This window comes from Mustela nigripes, chromosome 2 (genome assembly GCF_022355385.1).
Source record: "Mustela nigripes isolate SB6536 chromosome 2, MUSNIG.SB6536, whole genome shotgun sequence".
Classification (NCBI taxonomy): Eukaryota; Metazoa; Chordata; class Mammalia; order Carnivora; family Mustelidae; genus Mustela; species Mustela nigripes.
Window position 1 is genome coordinate 89,467,370 of NC_081558.1, and position 15,261 is coordinate 89,482,630.

At 37.1% G+C, this 15,261-nt stretch overlaps 2 protein-coding genes across 2 annotated transcripts in view; both read left to right on the forward strand.

The window, feature by feature from the left end:
* Positions 1-13,218, forward strand: part of DNAJC13 (DnaJ heat shock protein family (Hsp40) member C13) — a 107,394-nt gene extending 94,176 nt beyond the window's left edge. Inside the window, exons 41-48 of the mRNA XM_059390929.1 lie at positions 384-551; positions 2,833-2,946; positions 4,459-4,575; positions 5,891-6,068; positions 7,504-7,595; positions 9,253-9,352; positions 11,713-11,787; positions 12,005-13,218. Of these exons, the coding sequence (XP_059246912.1) occupies positions 384-551; positions 2,833-2,946; positions 4,459-4,575; positions 5,891-6,068; positions 7,504-7,595; positions 9,253-9,352; positions 11,713-11,787; positions 12,005-12,132 (972 nt within the window). The 3' untranslated portion in view covers positions 12,133-13,218. The remainder of the gene's footprint in view (positions 1-383; positions 552-2,832; positions 2,947-4,458; positions 4,576-5,890; positions 6,069-7,503; positions 7,596-9,252; positions 9,353-11,712; positions 11,788-12,004) is intronic.
* Positions 12,345-15,261, forward strand: part of LOC132010493 (dnaJ homolog subfamily C member 13-like) — a 21,437-nt gene continuing 18,520 nt past the window's right edge. Inside the window, exon 1 of the mRNA XM_059388328.1 lies at positions 12,345-12,391. Within this exon, the coding sequence (XP_059244311.1) occupies positions 12,345-12,391 (47 nt within the window). The remainder of the gene's footprint in view (positions 12,392-15,261) is intronic.

Genomic DNA, 15,261 nt, shown 5'->3' on the forward strand with positions numbered 1-15,261 from the left:
TTGAATGTTTTTTCCTGTCTCTCCTTGTTTAGTCATTGTCATTCATTATTCCTGTCGTTTATGTGTTTCTCTAACAGGCAAGTCTGCCTGCCTATCCCCTACTCCCCACCCTACCTCCAAATGTGCTTCTTCCAGTTATCTACAAGATACTGTATTGACTATAAATGAGTATACAGATTCTGATTTCCTTTTGTGTAAATGAAAGAGTAAGCTCTAATGCATAAGCTCTTATATCAGTGTTGGGGACTTGCTTTTGCTCCTTAAATGTGTCCCAAATAGTTTTGTTTTGTTTTTTTCCTTATGGTTTTGATTCCATAAAGGTACCATGTTACTTATGTAATATAACAGATCTACTTCAATGTCTTAATTTTTTTTTATAACAGGAAGTAGCCAACAGCCTTGCTAAACTAAGTGTCCGTGCCCTAAGTCGCCTTGGAGGATATCTGCCTGAAGAACAGGCGACCCCAGAAAATCCAACCATAAGAAAAAGTTTAGCTGGCATGCTGACACCCTATGTTGCTAGAAAACTTGCTGTGGTTAGTGCTACAGAGGTATGTTGCTTCAGAATAGCCTGGGTTTTGATGACTGTTCCAAGATCATTTAAATAGTAGAATAACACAACAATGTTGATTGCTCTAGGAAACCTAAAAATTGAGAATGATCATGTTTGTTCTTTCATCCAAGAAATTCAGTTTATTGTGGATTGATCCTGATAATATCAGGTCTGCAAGCCTACTCTTTCTGCAGGGGAAAATTAACTTTGTTTTTAGGCTCTGGAGCCTACCATAATTCTTAGCAGCTTTGTGTCACAAGGGGACAGGAAAAGAGAACAAGCTTGGAAATGGTATTTCACAATGGGCAGAGAAGTGGGAGTTAGGAGACTCTTGAGTCTATTTATGGCTGTTTCTTTTCTTCCTTTCTTTTTTTTTTTTTTTTTCCACCTTAGATTTTTATTTATTTATTCAAGAGAATAAATAGGGAGAGACAAGAGAGACAGAGCATGAGTACCGGGTAGGGAGAAGCGGACACCCCATTGAGCACAGAGCTTGATGCAGGGACCCCAGTCATGACTTGAGCTGAAGATAGACGCTTAACCGACTGAGCCACCCAGGCACCCCCATTTTTGGCTGTTTCTTAGTCTCTAACTTAGACACAGAGTTGAAATCCTAAAAGCTAACACACATACATGCATTCATGACAAAAATCAAGCGTGACTTTGACAGCTCTACCAACCTCTTTGGCCTCTTCTGTGAGGATCATTGAGAAACAATCTAAGAATGTGGCACTGAAGAATTAAACTATAAAAATCCATTCATTTGAATACTATGAAGCCCTAAATTGTAAAGGTATGTTTAAAGACATTAAAAGATGTTTAAAGTATTTTAAGTGAAAAGGCTAAAAATCCCATTTTTGGTATTAAAAAAGTGGATGGATGGATCTGTACTAATATGGTAACTGTAGTTACCCTTGAATGAAAGAATTCTAGACTATTTTTATGTTTTCTCTTATGATTATGCAGTCCTTTTGTAAGGGAAGAAGTCCTCAGTGTCCCAGATATAAAGTACTCTTAGAATTTTTAAATATTTGTTTTTAATTCAGTCTGACTCTTTTTTTGGTGTAGGCCATTGCTTTTCAGTGTCCCCTGGGCAAGAGGTGAAGAGCTTTAGATGCCACTCTTAATCTTCGTACGTTTTCTGAGTTTTGTGTTCAGCAGCATGATGTATTTTACTGGGGAGACATTCTTTCCAGAAATACTGGCAGGTTGTTGATAAACTACGGGGGGTGGGGGGGAAGCATTTCAGAATCTTGGTCTGAACACCATTTGGATTTTTCAGAATGCTTATTTTAAACCACAATTCTCAAAGTTTTACAATTCTTCTAAGACTTTTTTTTTTTTTTTTTTTAAGATTTTATTTATTTGTCAGAGAGCAAGAACACAAGCAGGGGGAGTTGTAGGGAGAGGCAGAGGAAGAAGCAGGCTCCCTGCTGAGCAAGGAGCCTGATGTGTGGCTTGATCCCAAGACTCTGGGATCATGACCAGAGCCGAAGGCAGACACTTAACCAACTGAGCCATCCAGGGGTCCTTTCTAAGAATGTATTCTTTAGTCATTTTAGTTAACTAATAGTTAACATTTTTAAAACAAGTTAGATGGTTTTGTCTAAGACAAAGGTATTAACCCAGTGACTTCCTGCTAGCATAGAGCTTTGTAAATGTAAAATGTACAGAAATTTGTATTAAAACATTTGAAGAGTTAGATGTCTATTCACTTTTAATTGCAGAGGACCAGATAGACAAAGGGAAAGCGCTGTGGATGGCTAAGCAGAAGCTATGCTTTCAGAATTGCTTAATGCAGCCTTGGGTTTGACCAAGAAAATCGAAAGTGACTCTGCCCATAAATTTTGCTAACCTTCATAGCAGCATGCTTCAGAAAGATTTAGATTTTGTTTTCAGATATGTTTATATAAAGGTAGTATAGAATGATTCTTTCTAAGCCTATGTTTACTAAGAGTTTATTAAATGTTTCAGCACAAACTCTCTCTCATATTTTTCACTGTAGCAGAGCAAATGTTAAGGATGTGAAGTCACACAGAATCCCAGTTTTCCTCCACTTAACGGCTGGTTGTGTGACTTGGGACAAATCATTAGATTGCTCTTAGCTTTGATTTTTCTCAGCTGCAAAATGGATAATATCAACAAACTTGTTAGAACTATTGAGGCCCATTATACTTAAGGCACTTACTACAGGGCTTGGCATGTCATCAGCAGTTTCAGTAAATGCTAACTTGCACTATTTTTTTTCTGTTAAAAAATAGTAATATTCTGTGTCCTAGATTCTGAAGATGCTCAACAGCAACACCGAGAGTCCTTATTTGATATGGAATAATTGTACAAGAGCAGAACTACTTGAGTTTCTTGAATCCCAACAAGAAAACATGATTAAAAAGGTATGTTATTGTTTCATAAACTTCTGGGGTTACTTGGTCTCAAAAAATATTCTCTGGAAACATAATTCAGTATTGACAAGACAGAAACATACTGTTTCTCCATTTGGTGTTAGGCCTACAGGTTTTTGCCACCTAATGGGTGGCCCATGTAAGAACGGCAGTCTTGTACTAAATCATGAATTTGTGTTTGTTGTTGTCCCGTTTACATGTAAACATCTTTTAATGTCTTTAAACATACCTTTACATGTCCCATTTACATGTCCCGTTTACATGTACATGAACAGCTACATGTAAACAACTCCAAAAACACTGTTGCAGTTGTTGTCTTCGGCTTCTTTTGCCAGTACATCAAAGTTGCTTTCTGGTATCAGAATCAAACCGTTTCTCCTGTCTTGCCACCTTCTGGTGGAGAATCTCTGAAGCTGTGAAAAACAAAAAACAACAACAAAATAACCAAGATAGTCCTGTGGCCAAAGATAAGGCCTGCTTAGTCCATACACTGGATGGTTGAGACTTAATGGTTTAGCAGACAGTTACCTTTACGGGCTTAGATTTTATTAAACAATAAAGACCAATGTTATGTCCGGAATTATTCAAGATTTTTTTTTTAAACTCATTTCATGATAGAACTCTACAGATCAAAGTTTTGAGAATTGCGGAGCTGGAGAGAACAGGTCTCACATTCTTATACATCTCTTCTTTTGCCAGAAGAAACATAATAGCATCTTCTCTTTGTTTAACACTTTACAGTTTATTGTATACTTTTACATATCATTTCATTTCCACCTAAATCTACATTGGTGCTGTTTTTCTGCCATTCCTCTTTTCTGTCTTTTTCCTTTTTGTTAAATGGATACACTTCCCAGTGTAGCAACCTCTGTATTACCATGTCTTCTTTCTTTTTTTCTTCAGAGACTCTATTTTCTAGCACTTCCATTCAGTGTATTACTTCTCTTTTTTTCACTTATTTTTTACTATTTTTTTATTTTAATTTTTTTTTAAATTAACATATAATGTATTATTAGCCCCAGGGATATAGGTCTGTGAATCGCCAGGTTTATACACTTCACAGCACTCACCATAACACATACCAGTGTATTAATTTTTAAAGGCCAGTCCAGATGTGTTCACTTCTTAGCTCCATCACCCTAGAGCTGACCAGGCCAGATGTCTGCTGAGTAGAGTGAGAAGAACCAAGTGTCATACTAGCTTTATAAACATTAGCTCTAAGACACCTCGTTGTGATCTTTTGAAATTTTAGAATGAGTTATAATATTAACCTTTGGACTAAAAAATAACTCATGCCTATTCAAGAGTTAATATTATTAGTTGTAAACATTAATACTGCATTGAGTGCTTTGATGTGTGTCCCACCACAGTTTCCCTCTAGAAAAAAATGGAACTTCCAGGCTATTTATCTGTTAAATTATTAAATTGACTATGGTTAGATTTATAAATCAGACACTGGTGATTCTGATTTACATCTAACAGTCTGTTTTCTTTTTTAAAAAGGGTGATTGTGACAAAACTTATGGATCAGAATTTGTCTATAGTGATCACGCCAAAGAACTTATTGTAGGGGAGATTTTTGTTAGGGTGTATAATGAAGTCCCTACTTTCCAACTAGAGGTAAGCTCTCTACTTCTCATTTTGTCTGATACCCTCAGTCTTTTTTTATTGAAAGCTGCTAGTTTATTCACACTAAATAAGTTGAAATAATACATGTTCTTTGCCAAGTGTGTTACACTCACCTGGGTATGTGATGTGGTTACCATTAGTAATTTGTAAACCTTTATTTTGCTTGTTGAAGAATTTATTTTGTGGATTCATGAAAATAAGTATTCCTTGCCCGACTGTTTTTTATATTTTATGGATGATGCTACCTAACTGTGTCATGTGCATATACCTTTGACTTACTAGTCTCTCCTGGAAGTGCAAGGTCATTTACACATTGACTATATCATGTAGAATATCAGACCACCAGACAGAAGTACTTCTCTGGCCAATTATTAGAGGAAAATAAGAAGATACCAGTGGAAAGCAAAGAGATTTTTTTAGAAAATGATTGAGGTCAAACCATGTCATTTCTTTTGATGATCCCTAATCACTTTCAGAAGCAAACGAGGAGCTTTTTTATCTTCAAGTGCTTGGTGGTCATGTAGGAATTTTTTGTTGTAGTTTTTTCCTTGGACGGAGTGGTAAGGAGGATTTGGTGGTTGGTTGGTCTATAAGAAGGGAAGAAGTGAGGCTTTGGTTTGTTTTTTGTTTTTTGTGTTTTAAAATTTATTTATTTGAGAGAGAGCACAAGCAGGGAGAGTGTCAGGCTCCCCACTGAGCAGAGAGCCCAACACGGGGTTGGATCCCAGGACCCTGGGATCATGACCCAAACCAAAGGCAATGCTTAACCGACTGAGCCACCCAGGTGTCCCACTGGGGCTTTGTTTTCAAGTTTACACTTGGGAAAAAGGAATCTACTAAACCATAATGTATATTATGGTTTATCACAGAAAAGTATGTATAAATAGCTGTAAGGCAGAGTGAGTTCATTGATTTGTGAAGTTCTTTGAAAACTGTCCTTCAAATTTATATTCTATTTTTTTAAATATAAAAATATAACCAAATTGTGGAAGTTACATATGGTACTATCAATTACTTTGATTTGTAAAAGGAAGAGATATACTAATTCAGAATTGGCATACTAAAGTCCTAATGGGACTATATCAGATCTCTAATGTATTGGGACAAAAAAAGTTGAGAAATGCTTTCTAATGCAACTGGGTTTTACTTCTTCCGCCCCCAAATCCATAAGTGTTCATGTATATGTATAATTTAATCGTTCCATACCCTGAAGATTTTTGGGAGGAAGGGAGTGGGTGTTGCTGTGGAGTCTCATAGTTATTTCTGAGGGCACACATGTTTGTAAATATTTCTCCACTCGACTTAGGTCCCAAAAGCATTTGCTGCAAGTCTTTTGGATTATATAGGCTCCCAGGCTCAGTACCTCCACACATTCATGGCTATCACACATGCTGCAAAAGTGGAGTCAGAGCAACATGGAGACCGCTTGCCAAGAGTGGAAATGGCTTTGGAAGCTCTGAGAAATGTCATAAAATATAATCCAGGTGTGTGACTATACCCTTGATCAGTAAGATCCTTATAATAGCAGAGCTCTAAACATTCCAGTTCTTGATTTTATCAGAGAAACTTAAGGAAAACAGTATACTTGGTTATAATGTTTTACTTGATATAATGTAACAAGAATTAAGCTAATAATATTTTTACCTATAAACAGTAGAGTGGAAGGAGGGGAGATGAAGGCATCATGTATAGAATTCATATCTCTAAGAGAAAAATTAGTCTCGATGAGTTGAAAAGACAGAATAACTTGATAATATAAAATTTCATATTGATGACATAAGTTGACCTATAAGTACTTAAATTAAATTGATTTATTAGGTGATCTGATCTGTCTCTTCTGGTATCTAACACAATGCTGTGTATAGAGAGGCTCTTATATTTTTGAGAAACTACTTGAAGGTTTTGGTGTATAAAAATTGAAATTAAAAAAGTGAGTTTTCATTCTTACACAGCCTTAAGAGGATATTTCCAAAAATGTTACCACTCTTGCCTGACAACACATGAGTGAAAACTTGAAAGCTTCTTCTAATTCTAACTTTGATAACAAGTATGGTGTATAGAACCTAAAACAATATAGATTCAGTTTAAGTAACTTGAGGACCCCAAATCCTTTTTGTTAGCATTTATCATTAACTCTCAATTACTCTTTTGCTTTTTCCACATATATTACAGTGGTATAGTGGTTTGAAAATGAATTTAAAAGCAGTCTATTTATAGAACATTTTCAGACTCCTTTAAATTGAGGAGTCTTAGTGAATTATCTTCTGAAGTCTTAAAAAACTACAGATTATACTATATATTCCACTAACATAGTAAAAGGCAAAATACACTGCACAGAACCTTAATGTTTAATATTTTTATTCAATTAACATAATGATAGTAAGTATATGGGATTGGGGTTTGAGGTGTGTAGGAATGGAAACAGTATTCAGTTTTATGTATTTTCACAAGGAGCCCTTTATATATCCATACAGTTGTTTGTAATGTAGTCCTCAACTGACAGAGTTCTAATTCAGTTTATATTAAAAGCAAATGATGTCACACTCTGCCAAACTGTAATTAGGCTGAGGGGGTAGGTCTAATGTCTAAAGGTAAAGAGTAGAATTATCATTATCTTACACACTTATTTTTTAAATTGCATTTGCATTGTGTATTTGAGATTTGAGATGTTTGGTTTTAGTTTGAAGGCTGGGGATATGGGTGCAAATGAAAACAAACCTAAGAAATGTTATCTTACTTTTTGCCTCTTAAGATTTACTGCTGTTTAGAAGGTACTCCATTTATTCCATGTCACAGATGTTGAGAAAGTGTTGTCAGAGACTTAGAATCAATAGTAAACAACAGTGTAGATCAGTTTTCTGAAGGTACTTAGAACATCTCTTAGAAATAAAAGATAAACCTCTTATTCTTATTCCTTAGGCTCTGAAAGTGAATGCATTGGGCACTTTAAGTTAATATTTTCTCTTCTCCGTGTCCATGGAGCGGGTCAAGTGCAGCAGTTGGCGTTAGAGGTAAAGGAATTTTGTATTAAAGCATGCTGTCTCTCCTACCACTACAGTATGTGCTTTAGGCCTTGAGAACCACTATCTGAAGTTGAATGGAAGTTTGCATATATTTTCTTTTCTTTTCTTTTTTTTATTTTGTCTGTTAAGCCAAGTAAATGTGTTCTCAAAATTTAAATTAGTATACTCATTTTGAAGAACAGTGTTTCACGATGTTGTTCCGGGTGGTTCCCTGGGTGGTCATTGTCTGCCATGCATCAGAACTTGGGATGCATTATATAGTGTCATGCAATGTGTGTTAAGGAATGGGCTTTACTGGGGAAGCTTGGAAGCCAGAGATGACAGGAACAGTGGGCAGGATTTCCCTGATCTCTCAGTGTCCCTAGAGACCAGGGCCTACTGCTGGCCACGCACTGTACATTTGTGTTCAGAGGACTCACTTACCCCCTTCCCTTCAGTTACTGTCCTTTTTTAGTACAAAATTAGATTAGTACAAAAGCAGCCTCTTCACTGAGGGTTACAGACAACTGGGCTGTACGATGTTTACAGGAGCTATCTAAGAAGGTCAGAATCTTTGAGCTTTAATGGTCCAAGAAAAGTTGGAAGTCCCTTTTTTAGGAGAATGAAAGCACTTGTCCCATGGGAAACTGGGTGCAGCCTTTTCCTCTGGGAGAAGCAGGAAGTCTCTGGCTACAGGGGTCTCATTGTCTAGGCAATCCAGAGTAGGCTCCCAAGATCATTTTTCAGATGATCCCGCTAATTATAACATACATGATTTATTGTAAAGAACACCAAATTAAACCCTGCAGCAACAGGTTTGTGAGCAGTTTATGAATTAGTTGCATAACATGTTCTTATGTTGCGTTTTGGTTGAAAAGATTTTTAATAAAATAATAAAAATTACTTTTAATAAAATAATAATAAAATAATTTAAAAAGCTTATTAACAAGCATGTTCTTTTAATTGGAAAGTGTGTTTCTCTACTTAATTCCTCCATATCCTTATAACTTTTTAAATGAACATCATTAAATCTGTCATGTTGGTTTGAGATGCTGACCATGTGTTTCAAGTGACATTGATCTTCTAGATGTATACTATAAAAGTTAGACTTGAGAGGTCATCTTCTTTGAAAGAAAAACATGCCTGTTCCTTTATAACAGATAGAAAGATAAACTAAATCTCTTGTGCTGGGTACTGAAGACATTTCCTGTCTCCCTCTAAAAGCAAAAAGAAAGTTCCAGTAGTGAGGATCATTATCTTCCTAAACACTCCCCACCCCAGTTCTGTGATTGAAATACATAGTATGGAGCATGAGCAGTATGGGATTGAAGGCATCTTTATAACCTCGAGATTGTGACTTGTTTCTAAAATATTTTTTAGATAATTACATTTAATTCTTATCTCTAAATTAATAGGAAGTTAATATATATACACACCATATACATGAGCATAAATGTTTTTTAATTATTTTTATTATTTCACAAAAGATCAAAGTAATAAAAGCAATCTTTTAAAATTAAACTGTTAAAAGTTATTTTCTCTTCCAAACATTTTTTTACACTTTGGGAAGCTTCAGACTTTTTTGGGTCTGACTAATTGGACTTAATTTTATTTAGGAGCAAAATTATTTCCCAAACTCTTAATATCTTGTTGATTTAATTTTCAGGTTGTGAATATAGTGACATCTAACCAAGATTGTGTGAACAATATTGCTGAATCAATGGTTTTGTCCAATTTATTGGCTCTTCTGCATTCATTACCATCAAGTATGTATATTTCATGAATGGGAATTTTGGAAACCATAGCATGGCCAACCTATAGAGGGAGCAGTCACATAGCAAATAGAAAACCTCTGACAAAACATGATATCCATATTTACTTTAGAATCTCTTAAGTAGTATTCGTTATATTGAGTTGTCTTAATTATGTTTTACATCAGTAAATAAAACTATTTTGTATTTATCATTTCAAAAGTTGAAAGTTAGAGGTAAGAGAGGTCCAAAAGCAAAGGAAAATAACCTAGGTTTTTCAGTTTATTAGTTTTCTGAGTATGGTATGCACTGAGTAATTGAGAATTGACCCATGGTTTATAAAGAAACCTCATTGCTCTTAGATGATAGGAAAAAATGCTTTAAGATAAAAATTACCTTGGGCGCCTGGGTGGCTCAGTGGGTTAAGCCGCTGCCTTCGGCTCGGGTCATGATCTCAGGGTCCTGGGATCGAGTCCCGCATCGGGCTCTCTGCTCAGCAGGGAGCCTGCTTCCTCCTCTCTCTCTCTGCCTGCCTCTCTGCCTACTTGTGATCTCTCTCTGTCAAATAAATAAATAAAATCTTTAAAAAAAAAAAAAAGATAAAAATTACCTTGTTTTCAACTTACAGTTCAATTCTGCATTTTTTGTCCTTTATGGATTTGATGCAGATAGAGATTATTACCACCAAAGTGAGATCAGTTTTTAAAAATACACCTGTCTTATTTCTTGAATACAGCCTGCACTGATACAGGCTTCTTTTTAACTATGCAGTTGTCTAACACAGTCGTGTGTGTTCGTGTCAGAATTAACCTTGAGATTGCTTTTCAAAGGCAACTAGTATAATTCCAGCTTCACCACTGACTGTCAGAATACATTACTTACTTGGGTTTGCCAGCCCCTTGGAAGCCACGTTGCTCTTGGCTTACACCTATCTACCTCCTTGAGAATGAGAGCCTTTCTCTTTCATTTTATGCCTTAGTGCCTTGCACACAGTAGTGCTTCAGTGACTAGAATGGAGTTGAATTTCCATTGAATGATGTTGTTTTCTTTAATAAAGAACATTTGAAATAGTTCTCTAAAATGACAGCTTTTGAAAGTCATTTGCAGATTGCTTGTGTCATACCTACAACCTTAGTTGGTTTTTCTTCTTTATAGGTTTTCAGTGGCTTTGTGAGGCTTTAAACAATGCGAAATCACAATGACTTATGAAGTAAAGAATGTTGCAAATTCATAGTTTGAGAACTATAGTCCAGTCAGTATTTTAAGCTTACAGGTGAAGTAGTTGACATCTAGACAGCTCAGCCTACTCTGCTGTCATTAATATGTTAGACTAAATCACCTGTCTTCCCGCTGGTTGCTAAGGAATATTAAATACATAAAATATTTAACCTTCCTAGTATCCCCTCCAAAGATTTACTGTTCTCCTCTGAAACTGTTTCAGCAGTGGTGCATTTTCACTAAAGTGTTGTCGCTTCTCTTAGGATTTTGAATGTGTGTTCTTCTGTATGTGAGCAGAGCCCAGCCCAGGGAGCATCCTTTGTTGTTGCTTCACTGTCAGCTTAATGCTTGATAGCCTCCACCCTTATTGCCAGCTCTTGCCCCTTTAGTCCCCTGTCTGTCATTGCTGTTTGACTCTGGAAGAGTTAAAGTCCAATAGCCAAATATACTTTGATGGCAGGCGATGAGAGATATATAGGCTGTGTCTAGAAGGATACTGTCATGTCTTAGATTGCAGCAGTGTCTTGCAATTGCTGCTTCCTACTCACTTCTCTAAGACCAAAGCACCAGATAAAAATGTTGGATTCCTGGGCGCCTGGGTGGCTCAGTGGGTTAAGCCGCTGCCTTCGGCTCAGGTCATGATCTCAGGTTCCTGGGATCGAGTCCCGCATCGGGCTCTCTGCTCGGCAGGGGGCCTGCTTCCCTCTCTCTCTATCTGACTGCCTCTGTCTACTTGTGTTCTCCGTCTGTCAAATAAATAAATAAAATCTTTAAAAAAAAAAAAAAAAAAATGTTGGATTCCTGACCAGTGTCTTCCGTGTGGTACCAGGAAGTGGAAAGATTTTGCCTGTTTAATGATCAATGAAGTAGGAAGACAGTATGGCACAGTAGTTATGAGTGTGAAGCTTGGAGTCAGACCTCTCGGTAAAACCCAGCTGTGCCACTCACTAGCCATGACACCATGGACTGGTTAAACTGGGCCTTGTCTTCCCCATTCTAACAAGGCCATAATAATACCTGTCACTGGTTATTGTAAAGAGATAAGTATGATAACACTCTGTAGAACACCTAGGCCAGTGCCAGGCCAGAGCTGATGCCCAGTAAATATCAGCTGATGTGATGATGGTGCATTCCTTGAAATATCTTCTATCCTACAGGTCGCCAGCTTGTTTTGGAAACTCTTTATGCTTTGACATCAAGCACAAAAATAATCAAAGAAGCAATGGCGAAAGGTAACGTATAGAGTGCTTTCTCATCCAGTCATGCTCCAAATAAGCTTACTTTGAACTGTTTCTGTACAGTCTGATAAACTAGGAGAATGCTTTAGAAGGCTTAAAAAATTTTAAAAAATCATACTCCATTAAGTTGAAATAAAGTTAAAAATGAATTCAACTGATCAGAAGTCATATTCTTTATAGTATAAATGCTAATTATTTTTTTCCTTCATAGGAGCTTTGATTTACTTACTAGATATGTTCTGCAATTCAACGCATCCACAGGTTCGAACCCAAACAGCGGAACTTTTTGCTAAAATGACAGCAGACAAACTAATAGGTCCAAAGGTGAGCACAAAATAGGTCCTCAGAAAGAAATTATTTAAGATCTGTTACTTTGATATTGATTTCATGAAGTTTACCAAAGTCTGATGGTGAGGCTAAGGACGTGATTTGATGTGAAAGTTGGAAGATCGATATACTTGAAATTGTTGCTCTGCATTACTACTTTGAGAAAAATTATAGATGGAGAAGCCTTTATTGGAATTGAGAAGTCTTAAGACAGTGTTTGGATTATGGTGGTAAACCGTATACCTTCCTTGAAGAAAGAACAAGAGTATATGTAAGGTTTTTTGTTTGTTTGTTTGTTTGTTTGTTTAATATTTATTTATTTGACAGAGAGAGGGATCACAAGTAGGCAGAGAGAGGGGGGAAAGCAGGCTCTCCACTGAGCGGGGAGCCCGATGTGGGGCTTGATCCCAGGATCCTGATATCATGACCTGAGCCGAAGGCAGAGGCTTAACCCACTGAGCCACCCACTTCTATCTTTTGACAGAAGATAGTTGGGTTAGACTTTGACACTGTGAGGAGTGGCCTGTGGAAGTAGCTGTAGTGATCTGTGTTCTTAAACGCCCCACATCTTTGTTAGTACAGACATAGCACCTGGGCAAGTAAGTCCATATGGGCACGGAGTGTAACAGCTTCTCCATGTTATAGGGAGGTCTTTCGTCTGGAATCTGAAGATGACTGGATGATCTTCGGAAACATAGTCCTGTTTGTAGACCGTGAACCTGTTAAAACAGTACTTCTGAGTAGAATTCCATCCAGACACAGGTGTAGTCAGTCTCCTTCATTAACTCAGTTTCAGCAGAAGTAGTGCTCGCTGAAGCATTCATTGTCTGTGCCTAGCCGGGGAAGCTAGCACCTCAGAGAAGTGTTTCAGGACTCAAACCCCTGAGCCACCACTTCCAGAGTCAGTCTTACCTCAATAAAACAATCTGGATTTAGGTTTTTTCCCTTGTCTTGTCTCTAGATCGGGATACTGAGAATGGCAGAGTCTCAGAAACAATTTTACTTTGGGAATAAAGTTAACAATTTGTCATCACAAGGGTTGATGAGGGAGATTACATTTGGATTTCTGTAGAAAGGGTCCATAAAAAGTATGAGTACTGGTATTTAATACAGAGTTTTCTTAAAGCTAGAGTTGGCTATTACAAAGTTGTAATATCTAATATTACATGATATATATAATGTTTTAGTTGTTTAAACACATACTGGAGTTAACTTTGAGCTCTTTAGTAATTTTTTGTCCATCGAAATACATGAGGGACAGATTTTCTCAAAGTGAATATATTTACACTAAAATTTTTTGTATAGGAACAATACAAGTACCAGCTCCTTCATTGAATGGTTTGCAGGAAGGTATTTTAGAACTGGGAGGTGTGAACTTTTTTCCTTTTTGGTTAACAGCTTTTTTTTTTTTTTTTTAAGTTTTTTATTTATTTAATATACAGAGAGAGATCACAAGTAGGCAGAGAGGCAGGTAGAGAAGGGGAAGCTGGCTCCCCGCTGAGCAGAGAGCCCAATGTGGGGCTCGATCCCAGGACTCCAAGACCATGACCTGAGCCGAAGGCAGAGGTTCAAACCTCTGAGCCACGCAGGCACTCTGGTTAACAGCTTTATTGAGATATAATTCACATAGCTACAGTTCACACATGTAAAGTCACCAGTTCAGTGGTTTTATTATATTCACAGATTGGGTAACCACTGTCTGTTTTCTTCAGTGCAAGGGGAAAAAAAAAAATGTTCCCTTTGGCAGTCACTACCCATTCCTCCTCTTCCAGCCCCTGGCAGCCACTAACTTATATTCTGGATTTGTCTGTCTGGGCAGTTCATATGAATGAAATCATGTAATATGTGTTCTTCTGTGACTGGGTTCTGTCACTTAGCACGTTTTCAAGGTTATTCCATACTGTTCATTCCTTTTTCTTGCCAAATAATACTCCCTTGTATAGATAAACCACACTGTTTTTCCATTTATCAGTTGATGGTCATGTGAATTGTTCCTACATTTTGGCTCTTCTGACTAAAGATGTGTATTTTATTTCTCTGAGAATGGAATTTTTGGATCAGAGGGTACTATTTGTTTAACCTTTGAGGAATTGTCATACTCTTTTCCAAAATGGCTACAGCATTTTACATTCCTACCAGCAATGTCTGAGGGTTCTTATTTCTCCACATCTTCTCTAACACTTGTTATTAGATATCGATTTTGATTATAGCCATCCTAGTGGGTGTGAAATGGTATCTCATGGTTTTGATTTGCATTTCCTTGGTGACTAACAATGTTGAGTATCTTTCATGTGCTTTTGGCCTTTTGTACATCTTTTTTTAGAAAAATAACTATTTGTTTTTATTTTGCTTATTCTTTAAGTGGGTTATCTTTTTACCATTGAGTTGTAATTGTTCTTTATACATTCTGGATGCCAGTCCCCTATCTAGTACATGATTTGCAGATATTTTCTCTCATTCCATGGATGTCATTCTGGTTTTTTTATGGATATTTATTTATCTGAGAGAGAGAGTGTGAGGGGGCAGGGCAGAGGGAGAGAGAGGAAAACCCCAGGCAGGCCCTTCGCCCAACACAGAGCCTGACAAAGTGTTCGCTCTCATGATTCTGAGATCACAACCTAAGCCAAAACCAAGATCATATGCTTAACTGACTGTGCCACCCAGGTGCCCCATAGCACATAATTTTTTTAGTTTTGATGAAGCCTAGTCTGTTTTTTTGGTTGCTATTATAGCTTGTGCTGTTTATCTCATATGTTAGAAACCACTGCCTAATCCGAGGTTACAAAGAGCTATACCCGTGTGTCCTCCTACTAGTTTTATAGTTTTAGCTCTTGGATTTACATCCTAGATCCAGCTGAATTAATTTTCATAGATGATGTGAGGTGGGAGTGGGACCAGTAAAATTTTCCTATAAAGGAAAAAACATGGTAACTATTTTATCCTTTTTGGGTCATCTGATTTTTTTCACAAATACTGAACTCTGCCATTGTTACGGGAAAGCAGCCATAGACAGTAACTGTAAATGGTCGTGGCAGTGTTGCAATAAAACTTTGTATACAGGGACGCCTGGGTGGCTCAGTTGGTTAAGCAGCTGCCTTCAGCTCAGGTCATGATCCCAGCGTCCTGGGATCAAGTCCCACA